This window comes from Mesoplodon densirostris, chromosome 5, assembly GCF_025265405.1.
Source record: "Mesoplodon densirostris isolate mMesDen1 chromosome 5, mMesDen1 primary haplotype, whole genome shotgun sequence".
In the NCBI taxonomy this organism is placed as follows: Eukaryota; Metazoa; Chordata; class Mammalia; order Artiodactyla; family Ziphiidae; genus Mesoplodon; species Mesoplodon densirostris.
This window is the reverse complement of record NC_082665.1, coordinates 106,266,162-106,286,488: the sequence shown is the minus strand read 5'-3', so window position 1 is coordinate 106,286,488 and position 20,327 is coordinate 106,266,162. Positions and strand designations below refer to the sequence as shown.

The following is a 20,327-nucleotide window of genomic DNA, read 5'->3' as shown; positions in this document are numbered from 1 at the left end:
AAGCAACATTAAAGAGAATTATAATTTATTAAAAACTCAGGTCTAAAATTAAGAAATTGAAAGGTGTTGCCAAATCTGCTCTTCCTTCCCATAAATCTCTCTATTTTTAGATGTCATAGGAATGCCTTTGAGAATAAAATTAACCCTATAATTTTGGCTCAGGAAAAAGAACCATATTTTTCTTAATTTTTTAAATCATCATTTAGAAGAGAACTAGGATATATGACAAACCCACAGCCAACATCATTCTCAGTGGTGAAAAACTGAAACTGTTTCCTCTAATATCAGGAACAAGACAAGGTTGCCCACTCTCACCACTGCTATTCAGCATAGTTTTGGAAGTTTTAGCCACAGCGATCAGAAAAGAAAAAAATAAAAGGAATCCAAACTGGAAAAGAAGAAGAAAAACTGTCATTGTTTGCAGAGGACATGATACTATACATAGAGAATCCTAAAGATGCTACCAGAAAACTACTAGAGCTAATCAATGAATTTCGTAGAGTAGCAGGATACAAAATTAATGCACAGAAATCTCTTCCATTCCTATACATGAATGATAGAAAATCTGAAAGAGAAATTAAGGAAACACTCCCATTTACCATTGCAACAAAAAGAATTAAATACCTAGGAATAAACCTACCTAAGGAGACAAAAGACCTGAATGCGGAAAAATACAAGACACTGATGAAGGATATTAAAGATGATACAAACAGATGGAGAGATATACCATGTTCTTGGATTGAAAGAATCAACATTGTGAAAATGACTCTACTACCCAAAGCAATCTACAGATTCAGTGCAATCCCTATCAAACTACCAATTGCATTTTTCACAGAACTAGAACAAAAAATTTCACACTTTGTATGGAAACACAAAAGACCCCAGATAGCCAAAGCAATCTTGAGAAAGAAAAACGGAGCTGGAGGAATCAGGCTCCCTGACTTCAGACTATACTACAAAGCTACAGTAATCAAGACAGTATGGTAGTGACACAAAAACAGAAATATAGATCAAGGGAACAGGATAGAAAGCCCAGAGATAAACCCATACACCTATGGTCACCTTATCTTTGGTAAAGGAGGCAAGAATATACAATGGAGGAAAGACAGCCTCTTCAATAAGTGGTGCTGGGAAAACTGGACAGCTACATGTAAAAGAATGAAATTAGAACACTTCCTAACACCGTACACAAAAATAAGCTCAAAATGGATTAAAGACCTAAATGTAAGGCCAGACACTATAAAACTCTTAGAAGAAAACATAGGAAGAACACTCTTTGACATAAATCACAGCAAGATCCTTTTTGACCTACCTCCTAGAGAAATGGAAATAAAAACAAAAATAAACAAATGGGACCTAATGAAACTTAAAAGCTTTTGCACAACAAAGGAAACCATAAATGATGAAAAGACAGCCCTCAGAATGGGAGAAAATATTTGCAAACGAAGCAACTGACAAAGGATTAATCTCCAAAATATACAAGCAGCTTATGCAGCTTAATATCAAAAAAACAAACAACCCAACCCAAAAATGGGCAGAAGACCTAAACAGACATTTCTCCAAAGAAGATATACAGATTGCCAACAAATTCATGAAAGGATGCTCATTGCTAATCATTAGAGAAATGCAAATCAAAACTACAGAGAGGTATCACCTCACACTGGTCAGAATGGCCATCATCAAAAAATCTACAAACAATAAATGCTGGAGAGGGTGTTGAGAAAAGGGAACCCTCTTGCACTGTTGGTGGGAATGTAAATTGATACGGCCACTAGGGAGAGCAGTATGGAGGTTCCTTTAAAAACTAAAAATAGAATTACCATATGACCCAGCAATCCCACTACTGGGCATATACCCTGAGAAAACCATAATTCAAAAAGAGACATGTACCACAGTGTTCATTGCAGCTCTATTTACAATAGCCAGGACATGGAAGCAACCTAAGTGTCCACTGACAGATGAATGGATAAAGAAGATGTAGCACATATATACAATGGAATATTACTCAGCCATAAAAAGAAACGAAATTGAGTTATTTGTAGTGAGGTAGATGGACCTAGTCTGTCATACAGAGTGAAGTAAGTCAGAAAGAGAAAAACAAATACCGTATGCTAACACATATATATGGAATCTAAAAAAAAAAAGGTTCTGATGAACCAACGGGCAGGACAGGAATAAAGACACAGATGTAGATAATGGACTTGAGGGCACGGGGACGGGGAAGGGTAAGCTGGGACAAAGTGAGAGAGTAGCATTGACATATATACACTACCAAATGTAAAATAGCTAGTGGGAAGCAGCTACATAGCACAGGGAGATCAGCTCGGTGCTTTGTGACCACCTAGAGGGGTGGCATAAGGAGGGTGGGAGGGAGACTCAAGAAGGAGGGGATATGGGGATATGTGTATACGTATAGCTGATTCACTTTGTTATACAGCAGAAACTAACACAACACTGTAAAGCAATTATACTCCAATAAAGATGTAAAAAAAATAATAATAAATTTTAAAAAAGGAAGAGAACTAGGAAATAAGGCATGTTAAACGTTAGACTTCCCTTGAATATGCTGCCACCAAGAAGTATTAGTGTTCATTTCAAATTTTTACAGCACTTCATTTGGGTCTGTGACTCGGGCTTCTGGAGTTAATGGTTAAGAATTGACCTGCTGGCTGCTGTTTGTAGAACACTGTGGAAGCACAGCCTTCCTGGGAGATGGGGCCATTTGTTATCAGCTCCAGAGATATGTTGCCACTTGATGGACAAGCTCAATGGCTGGTGGGCGGTTGACTGAGTTTTTAGTAATTGAGCTCGGAGCTCTGTTTGGTTAGTTGGCTGTGCAAACCTAGGAAATCATATGTTTCACTTTCTGCCTGCTGTAATTTTGACTTTTTAAGTCGTTAGTAGACACTGAGGAAAAATTAAATCCCAGACCTTCTATCTTCCCTTTATGCCCTCAGGTTTCTCATAGGTTTAAAAGAATATCCAGCTTTTGGTGTTCTTTTGCTTTTGTTAGAAAATTAGAAGGCCTATATGAGTTTCCCAAGGGAAAGGCAGGGTAGATCAGCTGCTTCCTCAGCTACCTCCTGGAGACTCTGAATTTGGAAACTGTATCTCCACTGCCTTTAACCAGCATTGGGGGTGCGTACCTCTCCTGGAGATACCAACATGCAGTTAAAACATATCAGAAGCTCTTAGAGGGAAATCAAGGTAAAACCAAAATCAAACAAACAGAACTCGGAGAATTTTGCAAGTTAAACATTTCTGAATTGTTCTGCATACAAATATAAATAAATCATAGAGCAGATCATTTAGGGGCACACTCCTCCCTAGATTAGCCAGAATCTCAGTCCATTCCAGTAGCTCATCCAGCCCTCCCTCATCCAACTGTCTGGGTTTGAATTGTAGGGCCTGTGTTTCTGTGGCCAGTGCCTTTCCTCTGCCTTTTGCCCTAATGGTTGGCTCCAGGAAGAGAGTTCCCTTCTCATCCAGCCCTAAACACTTTTGTTTACCTTCCCTCTTTCGTGGTCCTGGCAGTCCTTTTCTTTCCCCAGAGGACCTGTGCTTCCTGGTCTCAGGAAGCCTATCTCTTTGCCTCTGCCCTAACCAGCTCCTGCTTAAATGCTTTCCATCCTTGTGGACTGTCTGCAGCCTGCCTTGGCTGGTGGTTAATCTGCCCCTTAGTGAGACTAGTTGTCCTCAGCTGTCACTCTAGGGTGTCTCTGAATCTCAGTCTCCTTGTGGGGGGTGAGCACTACTTATCACCTGGAGCATCTCTGCCTGTCCTCCCTTCGTTAGCAAGAGGCAGTGTTCTCAGTTCCTCCTATTCAGCTGCTCTCTCTCCTTTTCCAACTGCCCATTAATTTTTTTTTTTTCTGCTTTTGAGGAATATTTCAAGCTCTCAACTCAAAATCACAACAAAAACAACTGAGCCCACAACTGACTCACTGTGCTTTGGTTCATTCTGGGCCCAGACACCTTCAAGCAGAAGCACGTAGCGCTCTAGAGGGAATGGAAGTTTCTCCAGATTTGAAGCAGAATCTTAGAATCTCAAGGTCTTTCATTTGTCTTTGAATTATTCTGTTGTTTATGGGACCCCCTTTTACTTTTTCTGATGTCTTAGTCCCTGTGGAACTGGGGAATCCTCCAAAGCTTCTAATCTCAATGTCAGAGAGTAATGCTAAGTCTAGGATCACTATATGAAGAACACTAGATGTTATCTAACTTTTGTTGACGTCCTTCTGGCTGGGGGTATATGGGAAATCTCTGTACCTTCTTCTCAATTTTGCTGTGAACCTAAAAGTGCTCTAAAAAAATTGTCTTTAAAAAAAAAAGAAAGAAAAAGGTCCTTTGGTGCCAGATACTGCTGCTCTAAAGAACAACAACAATAATAGTAGTAGCTAAGCATATTGAGGACTTATTATGTGGTGAATTGTCCTAAGCATTTAAGTTGTATTAATTCATCAAACACTCAAAACTCTGTCTGGGCTCTCCCTCACTCCGCTCACTGTATTGTCTGAAGTGATCACCACAGCCCCCTTAATCACTACCTTGAGAGGTAATCTCTTTCTCTAAAAACTAGGGTTGCGCCTGCTTCCGCAGGGGTCTTGACCATTAGTTACCTTTCTTTTTCTGACATCTTCAAAATCTCACCTGCTTTCAGATTTGCACAGCCTCTGTCCCCCTTCTTGAAAGAAATTTTCACACAACCTCTGCTGTTCTCTTTAGTCTTTTTCATGTACTCTACTCTTAACTAAAAGCCAAGCCTTGTTTCTGAATAACTATTTTGAGTTTTCCTTTAACTTCCTGAGAGACGAAGGTCTGAGGGTCCCGTAGTCTCCTGTCCTGAGGCTGAGGCTGCAGGGAGGCACCCACCTCCGACAGAGGACGAAGTGGTTCAGCATGGTGTCTTCTGTGTGCCCGGAGGGGATTGCTGTATCCTCAAACACCCCGGGAGATACGCTTGACCTTAATCAGTAGTAGTCAATAAGTAAACTTAGAATATTGCTAAAAATAACATATAAAGAACCAAAGATGAAAATGCACTTTGAGCAACATAGGACTCCAGGAGTTCTGACTGTTAAAAGTAAGTGCCTTCATGCTCAGATGCTTTTCTTTCTCTCCATCTACCCAGCTGAGTACTTGATGCAGTGGATGTATAACTTTGCTTTCATTTGTATCTGTGGGTCAGACCAGGACCATCTGGCCCCTCTAATGAGGGTATATATTTCTTTTTCATTCCTGATTGAGTTCCCTGTTGAGATCAGTCTGGTCTGCCTTAATGTGTATGTTTACCACCTGCTGGTGTACGCAAATATTCCTTACCTATCTGGAACCCATTGCTTAGTCTTGGGAGTCTCCTTCAGCTGATGTGATGGGCCTGGGCGGGGTTGAGTGTCAAGCCTGTCTATGTGTCTGCCGAGTCTGATGGGGCAGCTGCTCAGTGAGCAGTACACTCTTGTGTACTTACTTTGTCTGGTAAGAGGTATCTGATGAATTACTAGATGTATTTGTATTCTCGGCATGCTGCCACAAAGTACCACAAACTGGGTGGCCCAAAACCACAGAAATTTATTCTCTCACAGCTCTGGAGGCTAGAAGTATGAAATCAAGTTGTCAGCAGGACTATGCTCCCTCTGAAACCGGTAGGATCCTTCCTTGCCTCTACTACATTCTAGTGGTTTGCCAACAGTCTTTGGTGTCCTTGGCTTGTAGATTCATCATCCCAGTCTCTGCCTCTGTTGTCACATGGGCCCTCTCATTCTGTGTCTCTGTCTTTATGTGGCTCTCTTATAAGGACATCAGTCCTACTAGATTAAGGGTCCACCCTACCTCATTACTCCAGGATGACCTCATCTTAACTAATACCATCTACACTGACCCTATTTCCACATAAGGTAACATTCTTAGGTACTGAGGGTTAGACTTCAACATATCTTTTTAGGAGATACTCTTCAACCCACGACACTAGGCATCACTGCGCAGTATTAAAGAACACTTCCTAGCTAAGTCTAGGAGAACTCTACACATTCCTTTCCTGGAAACCAACATTATGGACCCTTCAATCTTGAACATATGTTTGTTTAGGTCTTTAATTCTGTTCAAAGGACTCAACTCAGCAGACATGGGAGGAATCTGAACAAGCGGTAGAATCTAAAGCCTAGAATTACACATTCCTTCCAGGAAGAGGTAGAGAAAGGGAAGATTCAAGAGGTAGGAGATGGGCTAAACCAGAAATCCAGAAAGTGAGGTATCAAACCATAGGTGGCAATTTATCAAGTTATTGGTGCTGGGAATTCCAGCCTTAGGTAATATGGATTTTCCTCTGGCAAATAGGCCACAGCAGTGGCAACTGGGCGGTGTTCAGAGACCCCAAAAGGCAGATGTTTATAATCAAGGAGCTCACAGATAAAACCAGAGCAAGGTGGGGCCCCGAAACTTGGAAGCCTGAGCAGGCTGTCAAGATAGGAACCTGGGCACATGGAGACACAACAGGAACTGACCTAGCAGAACTGTCTGACAGGGAGAGATTCTAGCTCAGTAGGGTCCCGTGACGCTAAGTGGGAATCACAGTCAGAGCAGGATGCAGATCCAGAGCAGCCTGGCACTAAACCACATGTGCACCGACTTCAGGTCCTACTGCCCGAGGTCAGAGTTGATTCCCTGTAATGGGCAGAGGCCATTCTCCAGCGTGCAGTCCTGTGGGGCAGCTGTATAGAGACCAAGGCAGAGGGCGAGGAACAAGAGACCAGGCAAAGCAGGACGTGACCCCTGTATGGAACCAGTTGTGATTTCCCACTGGGCGGGTGCCCCTTCTGTCTAGGTTTGATGAGGACTTCCGAAGACACTTGTAAAGAGATCTGAGGAACTTGTTTTTATTTTTTATTTGTTTATTTATTTTAAATTTTAAATTTATTTATTTATTTATTTATTTTTCGCTGTGTTGGGTCTTCGTTTCTGTGCGAGGGCTTTCTCCAGTTGCAGCAAGCGGGGGCCACTCTTCATCGTGGTGCGCAGGCCTCACTATTGTGGCCTCTCATTGGGGAGCACAGGCTCCAGGCGCGCAGGCTCAGTAGTTGTGGCTCACGGGCCCAGTTGCTCTGCGGCATGTGGGATCCTCTCAGACCAGGGCTCGAACCCGTGTCCCCTGCATCGGCAGGCAGACTCTCAACCAGTGCACCACCAGGGAAGCCCCGAGGAACTTGTTTTTTAAAAAAGAAAAGAAAGAAAGAAAAAACAGAGCTCTGAGCGTTATGGTTCAAAAGTGAGACACCTGTTGTGACCCCTAAGGTCAGGAAATCTCCTGTAAAATATGAGAAAGTCCATATTAGGCACAAAAGGAGAGAGAATATTTTATTGTGAAAACTTGCATTGCCATCTAGATAAATGTCACTCAGAGGCTTGTGCTAATCTTGTTGTTGTTGTTTTGGGTTGGGGGGGGTGGATTGTGCTAATCTTGCCCCATGGGAATTCTCACCAGTCTGTGTTGAACCAAACAAAAACGTGATTAACCTTTTATTCCTCAGACTTGGGATGCAGAACACAGGTTTCACCCTGATCTGTTGGTGTATCAGTGTACAAGGTAGCTGGAGAGAGAGCAGATCTCATCAACCCTGAGGCAAGCTCAGGCAGACTCCAGAGTGTTAGAGGGACAAGCAAGATCAGGTGCTTTCAGCATCTTTTTTTTTTTTTTTTTTTTGCGGAACGCGGGTCTCTCACTGTTGTGGACTCTCCCGTTGCGGAGCACAGGCTCCGGACCCACAGGCTAGGCGGCCATGGCTCACAGGCCCAGCCGCTTCATGGTATGTGGGATCTTCCCAGACCGGGGCACGAACCCACCTCCCCTGCATCGGCAGGCGGACTCAACCACTGCACCACCAGGGAAGCCCCCGGGAGTGTTTTCTTAATTTCACTTTCAGATTTTTCATCATTAGTGTATAGGAATGCCAGAGATTTCTGTGCATTAATTTTGTATCCTGCTACTTTACCAAATTCATTGATTACCTCTAGTAGTTTTCTGGTAGCATCTTTAGGATTCTCTATGTATAGTATCATGTCATCTGCAAACAATGACAGCTTTACTTCTTCTTTTCCGATTTGGATTCCTTTTATTTCCTTTTCTTCTCTGATTGCTGTGGCTAAAACTTCCAAAACTATGTTGAATAAGAGTGGTGAGAGTGGGCAACCTTGTCTTGTTCCTGATCTTAGTGGAAATGGTTTCAGTTTTTCACCATTGAGGACGATGTTGGCTGTGGGTTTGTCATATATGGCCTTTATTATGTTGAGGAAAGTTCCCTCTATGCCTACTTTCTGCAGGGTTTTTATCATAAATGGGTGTTGAATTTTGTCGAAAGCTTTCTCTGCATCTATTGAGATGATCATATGGTTTTTCTCCTTCAATTTGTTAATATGATGTATCACGTTGATTGATTTGCGTATATTGAAGAATCCTTGCATTCCTTGAATAAACCTCACTTGATCATGGTGTATGATCCTTTTAATGTTCTGTTGGATTCTGTTTGCTAGTATTTTGTTGAGGATTTTTGCATCTATGTTCATCAGTGATATTGGCCTGTAGTTTTCTTTCTTTGTGACATCCTTGTCTGGTTTTGGTATCAAGGTGATGGTGGCCTCGTAGAATGAGTTTGGGAGTGTTCCTCCCTCTGCTATATTTTGGAAGAGTTTGAGAAGGATAGGTGTTAGCTCTTCTCTAAATGTTTGATAGAATTCACCTGTGAAGCCATCTGGTCCTGGGCTTTTGTTTGTTGGAAGATTTTTAATCACAGTTTCAATTTCAGTGCTTGTGATTGGTCTGTTCATATTTTCTATTTCTTCCTGATTCAGTCTTGGCAGGTTGTACATATCTAAGAATTTGTCCATTTCTTCCAGTTTGTCCATTTTATTGGCATAGAGTTGCTTTTAGTAATCTCTCATGATCTTTTTTATTTCTGCAGTGTCAGTTGTTACTTCTCCTTTTTCATTTCTAATTCTATTGATTTGAGTCTTCTCCCTTTTTTCCTTGATGAGTCTGGCTAATGGTTTATCAATTTTGTTTATCTTCTCAAAGAACCAGCTTTTAGTTTTATTGATCTTTGCCATCGTTTCCTTCATTTCTTTTTCATTTATTTCTTTTTTTTTTTTTTTTTTTCTTTTTGCGGTATGCGGGCCTCTCACTGTTGTGGCCTCTCCCGTTGCGGAGCACAGGCTCCGGATGCACAGGCCCAGCGGCCATGGCTCACGGGGCCAGCCGCTCCGCGGCATATGGGATCCTCCCAGACCAGGGCACGAACCCGTATCCCCTGCATCGGCAGGCGGACTCTTAACCACTGCGCCACCAGGGAGGCCCTCTTTTTCATTTATTTCTGATCTGATCTTTATGATTTCTTTCCTTCTGCTAACTTTGTGGGTTTTTTTGTTCTTCTTTCTCTAATTGCTTTAGGTGCAAGGTTAGGTTGTTTATTCGAGATGTTTCCTGTTTCTTAAGGTAGGATTGTATTGCTATGAACCTCCCTCTTAGAACTGCTTTTGCTGCATCCCATAGGTTTTGGGTCATCGTGTCTCCATTGTCATTTGTTTCTAGGTATTTTTTGATTTCCTCTTTGATTTCTTCAGTGATCACTTCGTTATTAAGTAGTGTATTGTTTAGCCTCCATGTGTTTGTATTTTTTACAGATCTTTTCCTGTAATTGATATCTACTCTCATAGCGTTGTGGTCGGAAAAGATACTTGATACAATTTCAATTTTCTTAAATTTACCAAGGCTTGATTTGTGACCCAAGATATGATCTATCCTGGAGAATGTTCCATGAGCACTTGAGAAAAATGTGTATTCTGTTGTTTTTGGATGGAGTGTCCTATAAATATCAATTAAGTCCATCTTGTTTAATGTATCATTTAAAGTTTGTGTTTCCTTATTTATTTTCATTTTGGATGATCTGTCCATTGGTGAAAGTGGGGTGTTAAAGTCCCCTACTATGAATGTGTTACTGTCGATTTCCCCTTTTATGGCTGTTAGTGTTTGCCTTATGTATTGAGGTGCTCCTATGTTGGGTGCATAAATATTTACAATTGTTATATCTTCTTCTTGGATCCATCCCTTGATCATTATGTAGTGTCCTTCTTTGTCTCTTCTAGTAGTCTTTATTTTAAAGTCTATTTTGTCTGATATGAGAATTGCTGCTCCAGCTTTCTTTTGGTTTCCATTTGCATGGAATATCTTTTTCCATCCCCTCACTTTCAGTCTGTATGTGTCCCTAGGTCTGAAGTGGGTCTCTTGTAGACAGCATATATATGGGTCTTGTTTTTGTATCCATTCAGCCAGTCTGTGTCTTTTGGTGGGAGCATTTAATCCATTTACATTTAAGGTAATTATCGATATGTATGTTCCTATTCCCATTTTCTTAATTGTTTTGGGTTTGTTATTGTAGGTCTTTTCCTTCTCTTGTGTTTCTTGCCTAGAGAAGTTCCTTTAGCATTTGTTGTAAAGCTGGTTTGGTGGTGCTGAACTCTCTCAGCTTTTGCTTGTGTGTAAAGGTTTTAATTTCTCCATCAAATCTGAATGAGATCCTTGCTGGGTAGAGTAATCTTGGTTGTAGGTTTTTCTCCTTCATCACTTTAAATATGTCCTGCCACTCCCTTCTGGCTTGCAGAGTTTCTGCTGAAAGATCAGCTCTTAACCTTATGGGGATTCCCTTGTGTGTTATTTTTCCCTTGCTGCTTTTAATATGTTTTCTTTGTATTTATTTATTTATTTTTTTATTTTATTATTATTTTTTTTTGTGGTACGCGGGCCTCTCACTGTTGTGGCCTCTCCTGTTGCGGAGCACAGACTCCGGACGTGCAGGCTCAGTGGCCATGGCTCACAGACCCAGCTGCTCCGTGGCATGTGGGATCTTCCCAGACCAGGGCAAGAACCCATGTCCCCTGCATCGGCAGGCAGACTCTCAACCACTGCACCACCAGGGAAGCCCTGTATTTAATTTTTGATAGTTTGATTAATATGTGTCTTGGCGTGTTTCTCCTTGGATTTATCCTGTATGGGACTCTCTGTGCTTCCTGGAATTGATTATTAACTATTTTCTTTCCCATATTAGGGAAGTTTTCAACTATAATCTCTTCAAATATTTTCTCAGTCACTTTCTTTTTCTCTTCTTCTTCTGGGACCCCTATAATTCGAATGTTTGGTGCATTTAATGTTGTCCCACAGGTCTCTGAGACTGTCCTCAGTTCTTTTCATTCTTTTTTCTTTATTCTGCTCTGCAGTAGTTATTTCCACTATTTTATCTTCCAGGTCACTTATCCGTTCTTCTGCCTCAGTTACTCTGCTATTGATCCCTTCTAGAGTATTTTTAATTTCATTTATTGTGTTGTTCGTCATTGCTTGTTTCCTCTTTAGTTCTTCTAGGTCCTTGTTAAATGTTTCTTGCATTTTCTCTATTCTATTTCCAAGATTTTGGATCATCTTTACTATCATTATTCTGAATTCTTTTTCAGATAGACTGCCTATTTCCTCTTCATTTGTTAGGTCTGGTGGGTTTTTACCTTGCTCCTCCATCTGCTGTGTGTTTTTCTGCCTTCTCATTTTGCTTATCTTACTGTGTTTGAGGTCTCCTTTTTGCAGGCTGCAGGTTCATAGTTCCCATTGTTTTTGGTGTCTGCCCCCAGTGGCTAAGGTTGGTTCAGTGGGTTGTGTAGGCTTCCTGGTGGAGGGGACTAGTGCCTGTGTTCTGGTGGGTGAGGCTGGATCTTGTCTTTCTGGTGGGCAGGTCCATGTCTGGTGGTGTGTTTTGGGGTGTCTGTGGCCTTATTATGATTTTAGGCAGCCTCTCTGCTAATGGGTGGGGTTGTGTTCCTGTCTTGCTAGTTGTTTGGCATAGGGTGTCCAGCACTGTAGCTTGCTCATCGTTGAGTGAAGCTGGGTGTTGGTGTTGAGATGGAGATCTCTGGGAGATTTTCGCCATTTGATATTACATGGAGCTGGGAGGTCTCTTGTGGACCAGTGTCCTGAAGTTGGCTCTCCCACCTCAGAGGCACAGCACTGACTCCTGGCTGCAGCACCAAGAGCCCTTCATCCACACAGCTCAGAATAAAAGGGAGAAAAAGTAGAAAGAAAAAAAGAAAGAAAGAGGATAAAATAAAGTAAGATAAAATAAAGTTATTAAAATAAAAAATAAGTATTAAGAAAAAAAAATTTTTAATATAAAACAAACAAACAGAAAAACGGACGGACAGAACCGTAGGACAAATGGTGAAAGCAAAGCTATACAGATAAAATCTCACACAGAAGCATACACATACACACTCACAAAAAGAGGAAAAGGGGAAAAAATAATAAATCTTGCTTTCAAAGTCCATCTCCTCAATTTGGGATGATTCGTTGTCTATTCAGTTATTCCACAGATGCAGGGTACATCAAGTTGATTGTGGAGATTTAATCCGCTGCTCCTGAGGCTGTTGGGAGAGATTTCCCTTTCTCTTCTTTGTTTGCACAGCTCCTGGGGTTCAGCTTTGGATTTGGCCCCGCCTCTGCGTGTAGGTCTCCGGAGGGCATCTGTTCTTCGCTCAGACAGGACGGGGTTAAAGGAGCAGCTGCTTCGGGGGCTCTGGCTTACTCGGGCCGGGGGAAGGGAGGAGTGCGGATGCGGGGTGAGCCTGCGGCGGCAGAGGCCAGCGTGATGTTGCATCAGCCTGAGGCGCACCGTGCATTCTCCCTGGGAAGTTGTCCATGGATCCCGGGACCCTGGCAGTTGCGGGCTGCACAGGCTCCCGGAAGGGGAGGCGTGGAGAGTGACCTGTGCTCGCACACAGGCTTCTTGGTGGCGGCGGCAGCAGCCTTGGCGTCCCACGCCCGTCTCTGGGGTCCGCGCTGTTATCCGCGGCTTGCGCCCGTCTCTGGAGCTCCTTTAAGCAGCGCTCTGAATCCCCTCTCCTCGCGCACCAGGAAACAAAAAGGGAAGAAAAGTCTCTTGCTTCTTCGGCAGGTCCAGACTTTTTTCCGGACTCCCTCCCGGCTAGCTGTGGCGCACTAGCCCCCTCAAGCTGTGTTCACGCCGCCAACCCCAGTCCTCTCCCTGGGATCCGACCTCTGAAGCCCGAACCTCAGCTCCCAGCCCCCAGCCCCCGCCCGCCCCAGTGGGTGAGCAGACAAGCCTCTCGGGCTGGTGAGTGCTGGTCGGTACCGATCCTCTCTGCAGGAATCTCTCCGCTTTGCCCTCCGCACCCCTGTTGCTGCGCTCTTCTCCGCGGCTCCGAAACTTCCCCCCTCCGCCGCCTGCAGTCTGCCCGCGCAGGGCCTTCCTAGTGTGTGGAAACCTTTCCTCCTTCACGGCTCCCTCCCACTGGTGCAGGTCCCGTCCCTATTCTTTTGTCTCTGTTTATTCTTTTCTCTTTTGCCTTACCCAGGGACGTGGGGAGTTTCTTGCCATTTGGGAGGTCTGAGGTCTTCTGCCAGCGTTCAGTAGGTGTTCTGTAGGAGTTGTTCCACGTGTAGATGAATTTCTGATGTATCTGTGGGGAGGAAGGTGATCTCCATGTCTTACTCTTCCGCCATCTTCCCCCTCTCTCCCCAGTGTTTGTTTCTGAGGGTCTGATAAGAAGTCATTAAACATACATTAGTTTTTTTTTTGTCTTTGTATGTCTATATCTCCTAATTTTTCTATAACTAACTTGTATCATTTACATAATAAAAATAATAAAGTTTTGCAAAGAAGAAAGGGAGGCTCATTCCTGCGACAGGCAGGCAGCAGCGCTCCCATCTCAGCCTCCCCCTGTGGCTGGATGGGGTTTGAGCCCCAATGTCTAAACCTTTACCACAGTCAGCCTTTGCAGCATGGTCATGTACATGTTGGATCCCTGAGAATTCCTGTTATGTTTCTCACTAGGTCAAATTTGGATCCCTTCAACCAGTACACTGAAGATCAGATCTGGGATGCCCTAGAAAGGACACACATGAAAGAATGTGTAAGTAAAGAACTGACGGAGAGCTTTGCTGGCATTTCAGGGCTGGAAACACAGTAATACTGTGGTCACTCCCCAGCCTGCTCTGGCTGCTGCTGTCCAGCCAGCCTTTCCCTCCACGTCCAGGATGTCTGCGGAGGAGCACTTTAGAGCAGGGCTTCCCAGGCATTTCAGAAAGGGCATAAAGGTTGTTGTCTCCCGACCCGCACCTCCCCCCTTAGCCCCCTCCCATGGTCATATTGCCCTTTTTACTATCCATTAATTGAGAAGATATTAATGACAACCACTCACAATCAGTAATGCTTTAAAATCAAGTTCTGTTCTTATTAATTATAACAGTACAACATCTTTTTGAAGCATCTATATATGTGTAAGAGATATATCACTTATGGAGAAAGTGTTTGTATGGATTCACAGACCTCTTAGGGTAACTCAGCAGGCCCCATCCAGGGACCACAATCTACAGATACTCCTGGCCTGAAGTAGGGTCTCTTGTGTTCCTGCACACAAGCCCAGGATCTCTTCCGCTAATTCAACTAGATCCGCTCTGCCTTCATCACCTTTATATTGGGCTTCCTCAAACAAGTTCACTTGAAGAATAGGTTCTATAGTTTATGGAAAGAAAGGTTTGACAGCCATGGGCCTACCGCTTTGGACTTTAGAAAGAGAGTAATTTCGTCTACCCCATTTCTCATTGCGTGACCATATTTTCAGAACCAAAAATGACAGGCTTTGGGGACGAAAATATTGGAATTTCTGGGATGTTTTGATGATATGAGACTAATAGAATAGTTTAGCTGAAATATGGAATGGTCTAGAAAATGTGGTCCTACTACGTGATCACCACACCTGTACCTTCTTTCTAGGTGAGCTAGGTTCTGGGCTAATAATTCTTTCATCTGTTTCAGAATAATTTTTTTGCCACTGGATTTTTGACAAAATTTAGTTTCTTTTTTTTTCCTATCTTTCAAATTTTCCCTTTTTTTTTTTTTTTTTAACCCTTCTAATCTCTACTTCCTTTCTCCCTAGATTGCTCAGCTACCTCTGAAACTTGAATCTGAAGTGATGGAGAATGGGGATAACTTCTCAGTGGGGGAACGGCAGCTGTTGTGCATAGCTAGAGCCTTGCTCCGTCACTGTAAGGTAAGGCAGTTTGGTGGGTGGCAGGGAAGGGGGATCAGCAGAGAAGCGCAGGAAGGTGGAAGAACAGCTTTTGCCTGTGGCATGAGGTCCAAAGGCATTCCTGGCTCCGAGCCCAGCGGCACTTCTTAAGAGTAGGCCCAGAGGGGTCTCTAAATTAACCTTGACACGATTTGGGTATATGGATTTTTTGTTTGCTTGTTTGTTTTTATTTATTTATTTTTTTTGCTGTATGCGGGCCTCTCACTGCTGTGGCCTCTCCCGTTGCGGAGCACAGGCCTCCGGACACACAGGCTCCGCGGCCATGGCTCGCGGGCCCAGCCGCTCCGCAGCATGTGGGATCCTCCGGGATCGGGGCACGAACCCGTGTCCCCTGCATCGGCAGGCGGACTCTCAACCACTGCGCCACCAGGGAAGCCCTGTTTTTATTTTTAACTTCCCTGGGCCTTCAGTTTCCAAGGGCAACTTGTTTGTAGCCACTGAGTAGTTGTACTACTGGAAACCATGGATTTAAAAAATTTTTAAACTGCAAGGCATATCCAGGTCATCAAATCCAGTCCCCTCATTTTAAAACTGCAAAAGGGAGGTCCAGAAAGATTACTGTACGTGTTTAGACTTACAGAGCAAGTGGGGCGAGTCTTTTGTTAGATCAGTACTTCACATATATCCTTTCATTCATGGAAATCAAGGCAAACATAGGGGTTTGAAGTTATATCAGTTCTAAGCAGAACAGTATCTTTACATATGCGTGGACCTATTTAGAAAAAACAATATATGGTGTAAAATTCAAATCATAAAATACATTTCAATGAAACCTAGATTAACCAGAATGCTTAAGGAATTGGTCAGATCCCTCTTTTTCTTCTCTTCCGCGGCAGATTTTGATTCTAGATGAAGCCACAGCTGCCATGGACACGGAGACAGACTTGCTGATCCAAGAGACCATCCGAGAAGCATTTGCCGACTGCACCATGCTGACGATTGCCCATCGCCTACATACAGTCCTGGGCTCTGATAGGATTATGGTGCTGGCCCAGGGGCAGGTACTGAGCCCCCAAGGGACCTTGGCTTGGCACGTGGCCTTGTCTGGGAGGAAAACTGGCCCCTGGCAGGATTGGGCAGATGGCCCTCTTAGAGTAGTTCTGAGCATTCAGATAAGCAGCCATAATGACTGTAGTCTGGTTCCTTTTGGGTGGGATGCAGCCCTCCCAGTCAAGAGATGGAGCTGGGAGCATTCTTATAGGGTTCTCATTATGCTTTACTACCTGTTCTTTTGTTGCTTGTAAACAGTGACATTTTGACTTAGGTCAGAGAGCACGTGTACTTAGTAATTCACTCACATGCACAAGAATTTCCCAAAGCTACTGAGACCAGCCACTATATGTCTGCTTTTTTTGTTTGTTTTTTTGTTTTTTAATTAATTTATTTATTTTTGGCTGCGTTGCGTCTTTGCTGCTGCGTGTGGGCTTTCTCTAACTGCGTTGAGTGGGGGCTACTCTTCGCTGTGGTGTGCAGGCTTCTCATTGCAGTGGCTTCTCTTGTTGTGGAGCACGGGCTCTAGGCGTGCAGGCTTCAGTAGTTATGGCACGTGGGCTTCAGTAGTTGTGGCATGCAGGCTCAGTAGATATGGCTCGCGGGCTCTAGAGCACAGGCTCAGCAGTTGTGGCCTATGGGCTTCGTTGCTCTGCGGCATATGGGATCTTCCCGGACCAGGGCTCAAACCCACGTCCCCTGCATTGGCAGGCGGATTCTTAACCCCTGCACCACCAGGGAAGTCCCTATATGTCTGCTTTTTACAGTCATGTAGTGGTGCCAAACTTCTTGCTGGTCCCAGCTTTCCAACAGTCTAGCCCCCCAGCCTTCTTTGTTTCCTGCTATTTCCTTGCAGTGCTGTTGGCTATAAACAATCTTGAATCCCCTAATCTTTTTCACTTCTGTGTCTTACTCATTCAGTTCCATCTACCTAAAATGCCCTTTTCTCTTGTTCCCTCTCCCATATAGATCTGCTTATAATCTGCCTATCCCTCAATAGAGCCAGTGTCTACCTTTCCCCTTGTGGTGCAGGATGTTGGCTCTAGCACCCAACGTCATACCCTCACACAGCCAGTCCTAAGGAAGAACACTTTGTCCTTATGCCTGTCTCTTGGTCAGAACAACCTTTCCTAGAAGCACCCTAGGAGATGTCCCCTTCCTCTCCTTGGCCAAAGTTGTGTTCCATGCCTTTGCCCTGCAGCAGGGGAGGCTGGGAGAGTATGTGTCCTCTCTCATGGGAGGCAGGTTCTGCCACCATATCATTCATTTTCTACTGAAATATGATTTCCAGTGGCGCCTAGAAGTCCATCACAGGAATGGATAATTGTCTGAGTTGATTATACTGACTTTATACTCACTTCCCTTTTTTCCCCTGCCAATTAGGCATCCTGAGCTGTTCCTTTTCTATCCATAGGTTCAGATCAGCTTGCACAACAAGATGACATTTGCCTGGTATGCCTTTGACTTGAGCTGCAATTTTTTTCCCCTGCAGCTTATAGGACCTTGTTGATTGATTCCTTCATACCCAAAGCTGAAAGAATTGAGATTTATGTGAAGGAGGTCTGGAGGTTTTTCTCTCTATCCTTTCTCTTAACTAAACCCTGGTTAGTTGAAAAGAAAAAAAAGAACCCATTTGGGCCTGACTGGGCTAGTTAAATTGCCACCTTGATTCCATCCTCAGGGGGCTTTGGGCTTTGCCCCCATTCCTGAGCAGTGGATCCTCTAAATCACCCCATGTGTCCCCGAGTCACATTCTGATACCGTCTCCTTCCTTTACAGGTGGTGGAGTTCGACACCCCATCAGTCCTTCTGTCCAATGACAGCTCCCGGTTCTATGCCATGTTTGCTGCTGCAGAGAACAAGATTGCCGTCAAGGGCTAACTCCTCCCGCCGCCGCCCAAGTCTCTTTTCTTTGGAGCATTGCCATTCCCTGCCTGGGGCGGGCCCCTCATCGTGTCCTCCTGCCGAAACCTTGCCTTTCCCGATTTTATCTTTAGCACAGCAATTCAGGATTGGCTTGTGTGTTTCACTTTTAGGGAGAGTCATATTTTGATTATTGTATTTATTCCATATTCATGTAAACAAAATTTAGTTTTTGTTCTTAATTGCACTCTAAAAGGTTCAGGGAACCGTTATTATATATGTATCAGAGGCCTATAATGAAGCTTTATACGTGTAGCTATATCTATATATAATTCTGTACATAGCCTATATTTCCAGTGAAAATGTAAGCCGTTTATTTTATATTAAAATAAGCACTGTGCTAAGAACAGTGCAGATTCCTTTCTATCATTTTTGTACAGTTTGCTGCACTAGAATCTGGTTTCACTATTAGACTATAGGAAGGGTAGCATATGTTCTTCCCCAGCTGGTTGTTTCATGGTGCCGGGTTTTTTGGGTGTCCAAAAGGAAGGCGTGTGGCCATAGCGGGCCCTCCAGTGGCCCCCCTGTCGCCTCCCCAGCAGCCACTCCAGGGCGGGGTGGAGCGGGGGCCACTGGAGGCCACGCAGAGCACCGTGAATTCTCAGGGCTCCTGCTTTCTGTCCTGTTGTCACTTCACTGTTTCTGTCGGGAGAGCAGTGGGGCAAAGTCCCAGACCCCTCTTCGCTCCCTCCGTCGGAGATGAGAATCGCCGAGACGTTCCTCGGTGAGGGGGGAGTGTCCTTCCTGCTTTCCTCCTTTTCGCTGCTGTTTCTCAACAAGCATCGAGTCTGTTCCAAGTGTCCCACTGCCTCAGGTTCCTAACGCTGGCCACCGCACAGAGCTCTCCGGCTCCTCAACCCGTCGGTCCGAACCCTGGAGCCCACTGCTGCTTTTCCCGGTGGTACTTCTTCATTTGCCTTCATTTGCCCCACGAGCCCACAGTTCAGTGACAGGGTTCAGGATTTTGTGGGTCTGTTCCCCTTTCTCCCTGTGGTCGCTGCAGAGTCTCTTCCTCTCTCCAAAGTGTGCGACTTTAAGCAGCTCTTGCTCATCAGTCTCACACTGGTGTAGAAGTTTTTTTGTACTGTAAAGAGACCTACCTCAGGTTCTGAGTGCCGTGTGATTCGGTGTGTTCCCGCAAACCCCGTTTGTGCTCTGGGGCCAGTAGCTCAGGTGGGCGTGGTCGCTGCTGTCATCCGTCCAATGGTCAGCGTTGCATGTCGTGACCAACTAGACATTCTGTCGCCTTAGCATGTTTGCTGAACACCTTGTGGAGGCAAAAATCTGAAAAAGTGAATAAAATTATTTTGGATTTTCTAAAACTCTTGGTGTATAAAATAATTCTCTGGGAGGGGAACAAGCTGTCTTTGAATGGCTTCGGAGTCCCGGAGCCTCGGATCTGAATATCCAGCTGTGGAGTGACAGATGGGAGGGACCAGTAGCAGAGCTGGTGGGTTGCAAGGGGCGTGGAACCCCGCTTGCCTGGAATCACTGCGACGGGCCTTAGTCCCTCCAGCCTGTGTTCCTGGGCGTGGTCATCAAATCAAGCTCCTGTGCTGCTAATAAGAGGATGGGGTGTGGGAAGGGATGTGGTAAGATGGATGGTTGTGGTGAAATACATTTTAAATGAAGTTTGTTGAGGGTTCTCAGCAATTCAAACAATATAATGACCCTTTCAGCCAATTCATTCAGGTTAACTCATTGAGAATTAAGTGCCCATTCGAAAGGGTACTCATTCTAGAGTTTCTCAATATCTCATGTTGAATGCGGCCAAGAAAGCGGCATTAAATTATTTGGTATTGGTTCTGCTGAGTCAGAAATCGTATCTTAAACCCAGCCCTTTGTGTAAACCGGTGTCTTGAAAATTCAGGGGTTTGGCTGTTAAGTTAAAAATTCAGGGCTTCCCTGGTTGTGCAGTGGTTAAGAATCCGCCTGCCAGTGCAGGGGACACGGGTTCGAGCCCTGGTCCTGGAAGATCCCACATGCCACGGAGCAACTAAGCCCATGCGCCACAACTGCTGAGCCTGTGCTCTAGAGCCCGCATGCCACAACTACTGAAGCCCACGTGCCACAAGCACTGAAGCCCGTGTGCTCAGAGCCCGTGCTCCGCAACAAGAGAAGCCACCGCAATGGGAAGCCTGCGCACCGCAACGAAGAGTAGCCCCCACTCGCCGCAACTAGACTGCGTGCAGTAATGAAGACCCAACGCAGCCAAAAATAAATAAATTCAATAAAATTTTTTAAAAATTCAGTTCCTCAGTTGTCACATTTCAAGTGCT

At 44.4% G+C, this 20,327-nt stretch overlaps 1 protein-coding gene across 4 annotated transcripts in view; it reads left to right on the top strand.

Moving 5' to 3' along the window:
• The window catches only part of ABCC5 (ATP binding cassette subfamily C member 5), an 89,963-nt gene extending 70,593 nt beyond the window's left edge, over positions 1-19,370 (top strand). For all 4 annotated transcript variants that reach the window (XM_060099211.1, XM_060099212.1, XM_060099214.1 and 1 more), the window contains 4 exons: positions 13,878-13,956; positions 14,983-15,096; positions 15,972-16,136; positions 17,905-19,370. In XM_060099211.1, coding sequence (XP_059955194.1) covers positions 13,878-13,956; positions 14,983-15,096; positions 15,972-16,136; positions 17,905-18,006 — 460 coding nt within the window. In that variant the 3' untranslated portion in view covers positions 18,007-19,370. The remainder of the gene's footprint in view (positions 1-13,877; positions 13,957-14,982; positions 15,097-15,971; positions 16,137-17,904) is intronic.
• Positions 19,371-20,327: the final 957 nt, after the last annotated feature.